This window comes from Sinocyclocheilus rhinocerous, unplaced genomic scaffold (assembly GCF_001515625.1).
Source record: "Sinocyclocheilus rhinocerous isolate Xijiao unplaced genomic scaffold, SAMN03320098_v1.1 scaffold233, whole genome shotgun sequence".
NCBI lineage: Eukaryota > Metazoa > Chordata > Actinopteri > Cypriniformes > Cyprinidae > Sinocyclocheilus > Sinocyclocheilus rhinocerous.
Genome location: NW_015643174.1, coordinates 31,196 through 34,825, shown reverse-complemented (window position 1 = coordinate 34,825; position 3,630 = coordinate 31,196). Strand labels below are relative to the sequence as shown.

Here is a 3,630-nt window from a genome sequence, read left to right as displayed (position 1 = left end):
AGGCATTATAGGAGAAAACTCAGAGCTGTTATTATGCCAAATGGAGGTTTCAAAAAGCATTGAATAAAAGGGTGCCGTTAATTGTGTCCAATGTGTATTAGAGAAAAACATTTATGTCATAATGATATTTCCCCCCATTTTAAATTCTTATTCTCCAATGAAAGGTTAAATTTATGTGAATTTTTAAAATAAAAGATCAAAATGGTTAAAAATGCAGATGTATTTTCACAGCCTTCTTTGATCATATTTACCAAGGGTGCCAATAATTCTGACCATGACTGTATTTATGTAAAGACCACTATGAATGTGTCAGAGTATTAAATTGTATTATTGTCTAGGCAATTATTTATTTATTTATTTATTTATTTTTATTATTCCTATAATGATATTGTTCATCTGTGAATGTGTACAATATTGTAAAGTTTATCTTGTATTTTTATTTTATTTTGTTTTGTTTAATTATTTTGGCGGTAAGGGTCATCATGGGGGAAAAGTTATAACCTTAATTGTATAAAGTGTTCTGTTAAAGCTTGGGGGAAAAATTATAAATAAATATTTTTAAAAAATAAGTAAAAATATGAAGAGAATAACATTTTATTTGCGTTATACATAGAGGTTCAGCTCTGTCAAATGGAAGCATCATTTGAACATTAATAAGTTTGAACATTAGTTAACACTGTTGTTAACTAACATTGAACAATACTTTTACAGCAGTTTCTTAATACAGGTTAATGTTTATTTAGCCTATACATTTACACTAATACACTGCTAACATGTAGGCCCTAAGTGTTTTTTACATTACCATGCATTAATGTATTGAGGAACTAATTTGAAATAATAAGGAACAATATTATATTTATAAATTAAAACCAACAAAAATGACTAAATATTGTTTAATGTTGTTCATTGTAAATTTGTGATTACCTGCAGTAATGCTATATAGAATTATATGATTTATGTAAGAGTGGATGATGAGTATAATTGGGCTTGAGTTGAGTTAAAGACTATTTGAATACATTTTAGTTCCTGCCTAGAACAAACCACCTATGAAATCTTCCAAAAGTTGCAGATATTAATTTCAAGTGTTGCATGTAACATTCTTTTGTGCTTGCAAAACATATTGGCTATTCTTTAATATATGTATTTGATTGGCACATAGGTGGAGGTGTTGCTGGCAGATGCAGAGCTGGCCTTTGTCCAATCAGACACTTCTAATGACTTCACTTCACCATGACAACTAATGTGGAGGTGCTGGCTCAGCAGATATTGACCGCTGAGCAGGTTTCAGAGGTGAGTGATGTGAGAGAGATACCAAAACGAGGTGATTTAAATGTTTAAGGTTGCGTGACACACCAAGCCAGTGGTCGGTCGTTGGCCAGTGTAGGGCCATTGTTGAGCATCTGTCAGACCAGTTTTTGCAGTGTGTTCTGCTCCTTCGTCACTCAAGTCAAGCTCATTCAGCTCAAGTCAAGTCAGTACAATGTTGATTCAGCTTGGTTTAATAAGAATGTGGTTGATGTTACACAGTTGATCAGTTATGAAACAAATTTGATTCGGCTATAAAGCAGCTCTACAGAAGTTACAGTCTCATCGTTCAACTCAGTTCAGTTCAAGTTAGGTTCTTATCTGATAATCTCAGTGCAGTTAATTAATAGCAGTTTTGACACTCAAGAACAAATCTTACTATAATTTAATTTAATTTATATGATTGTATAGTTTGTATAGTTGGAGAGCCCGAAGTCCTTTCCCCTTCTCAAACTCTGAGGCCGAAACCGGACGCCGAACTCATCCGCGTCCTGTCGAAGGCGGTAGAGGATCTGGGCCTCGAGTGGTCGGCTCCGGAAGAGCCCGCCCACGGCCTGTTAGATGAGTGGGACCTGCCGGGAAGCCGTCAACAGTCCTCTCGCCAACGCCCCGCCCCGTTCTTGCCTGCTGTTCATGACGAGCTCACCAAGACGTGGTACGCCCCCTACTCGGCCTCTCTCTACAGCAGCGGCTCTCACCACCGTTGACGGCGCTGACGACAAGGGACACAGCAAGCTCCCCCCTCTGGAGGCAGCAGTTGCTGCTCATATGTGCCCACCATCTGCCCTTGGATTAAAGGCCCACGCAGTGCATCCCTCTAAGCCCTGCAGGACCACCTCGGTGCTCGTCAATAGGGCTTATGCAGCGGCCGGCGCTGCATACAATGGCGGTTCTCCAAGTGTTTCAAGCCAAGGAGGCTTTCAAAGAGCTGCGCACAGTAACAGACCTGGCTCTGCGCGCCATGAAAGCAATGGCACAGGTGATCGGCAAGACCATGGCCAATTTGGTGGTGCTGGTTAAACCACTGAGATCAGGGACGCTGAGAAGATGGCTTTCCTCAACTCACCGGTCTCGCCGAAGGGCCTTTCGGCCCCGCTGTGGATGGGTTTGCTGAAAGGTTTGCAGAGGCTCAGAAGACATCGCAGGCGCTGCGTCACTTCCTCCCCAAGCTCCTTGGCCCCGCGGCTGTGGGCCGACCTCCCCAAGCGCTCTGGCCCCACGGCTGCGGGCCGCCAGAAGAATCCCGCCACTCAGCCTGCAAAGCCGGTGCAGCCTCAGCCTCAATGGAAATCTGAGCCTGGGCTGCAGCAGCGCCCCCGGACAGCGAAACGCTTCCCCCGACCGAAGCATCAAGGTCCCCGCCCACGAGTTGTGCTGGAACCCGAGCCACCTAAGCCATCCTGATGCACTAGAGAGGAAGAGGAGGGGCTCTGTTCTCGGCCGGAACGCCCCACAAAACAGCTCGCTTTCATCCTCCATCCCTCCGAGCACCTCTGACCAATGGAGTTTCGTTTCCAGCGGGTCACATCCTGCAGGTGCAGCGCGTACCCGAATGTTTTTACCGCTGTGATGGCAGACCCACATACAATAAAGAGCAAATTTCCTCTTCACACTCTCTCACACACTCACGCGAATGCAAGCTCCCCGCCTTCTCTCGGCGAGCTCTCATTTGCAAAAATAAACCCTCTCGCCTCCCGTTTCATGGCTTGGGCAGCCATTCCAGGAGTGTCGAGTTGGGTTTTAAAAACAATTCAGCGAGGTTACTCGCTTCAGTTCGCTCGCAGGCCACCTCGCTTCAGAGGCGTTATTCAAACTTCTGTTCCGGACAATGAAGCGCTCGTTCTCCGACAAGAAGTGCAGACATTGCTTGCAAAAGGCGCTGTGGAAATAGTGCCCCCAGCGAACAGTGAGTCAGGCTTTTTCAGCCGCTACTTCCTTGTTCCAAAGAGAGATGGCAGAGATGGCATTCTGGATCTCAGACGTCTGAACCACTCACTTATGCGCCGGTCGTTCCAGATTTTAACTATCAAACAGATCCTCGCGCACATTTGCCCTGAGGACTGGTTTTTGACTGGTATTTACTATTAAACTTTTTCAAACTAAACTTGCTTACACTACCGTCTTAAATCATATTTCTATCACTGATGAAAAATATTTTGTATTACATTAAAATAAGACAAATTCAATTAGCCTATTCTATTTATGTTTGTATGTGAAGTCAAAATCAACCCCAACTTTGCTTTAAAAAGCATCACAAGACCTCCTAACCGAAGATCACATGATCTTCAAGTGATTTATTATTATTATTATTATTATTATTAGGGC

At 43.4% G+C, this 3,630-nt stretch overlaps 1 protein-coding gene across 6 annotated transcripts in view; it reads left to right on the top strand.

Moving 5' to 3' along the window:
* Positions 1 to 3,630, top strand: part of LOC107757055 (nuclear receptor subfamily 2 group C member 2-like) — a 26,520-nt gene that overhangs the window by 4,287 nt on the left and 18,603 nt on the right. For all 6 annotated transcript variants that reach the window (XM_016574421.1, XM_016574424.1, XM_016574423.1 and 3 more), the window contains exon 2: positions 1,160 to 1,290. In XM_016574421.1, the coding sequence (XP_016429907.1) occupies positions 1,231 to 1,290 (60 nt within the window). In that variant the 5' untranslated portion in view covers positions 1,160 to 1,230. The remainder of the gene's footprint in view (positions 1 to 1,159; positions 1,291 to 3,630) is intronic.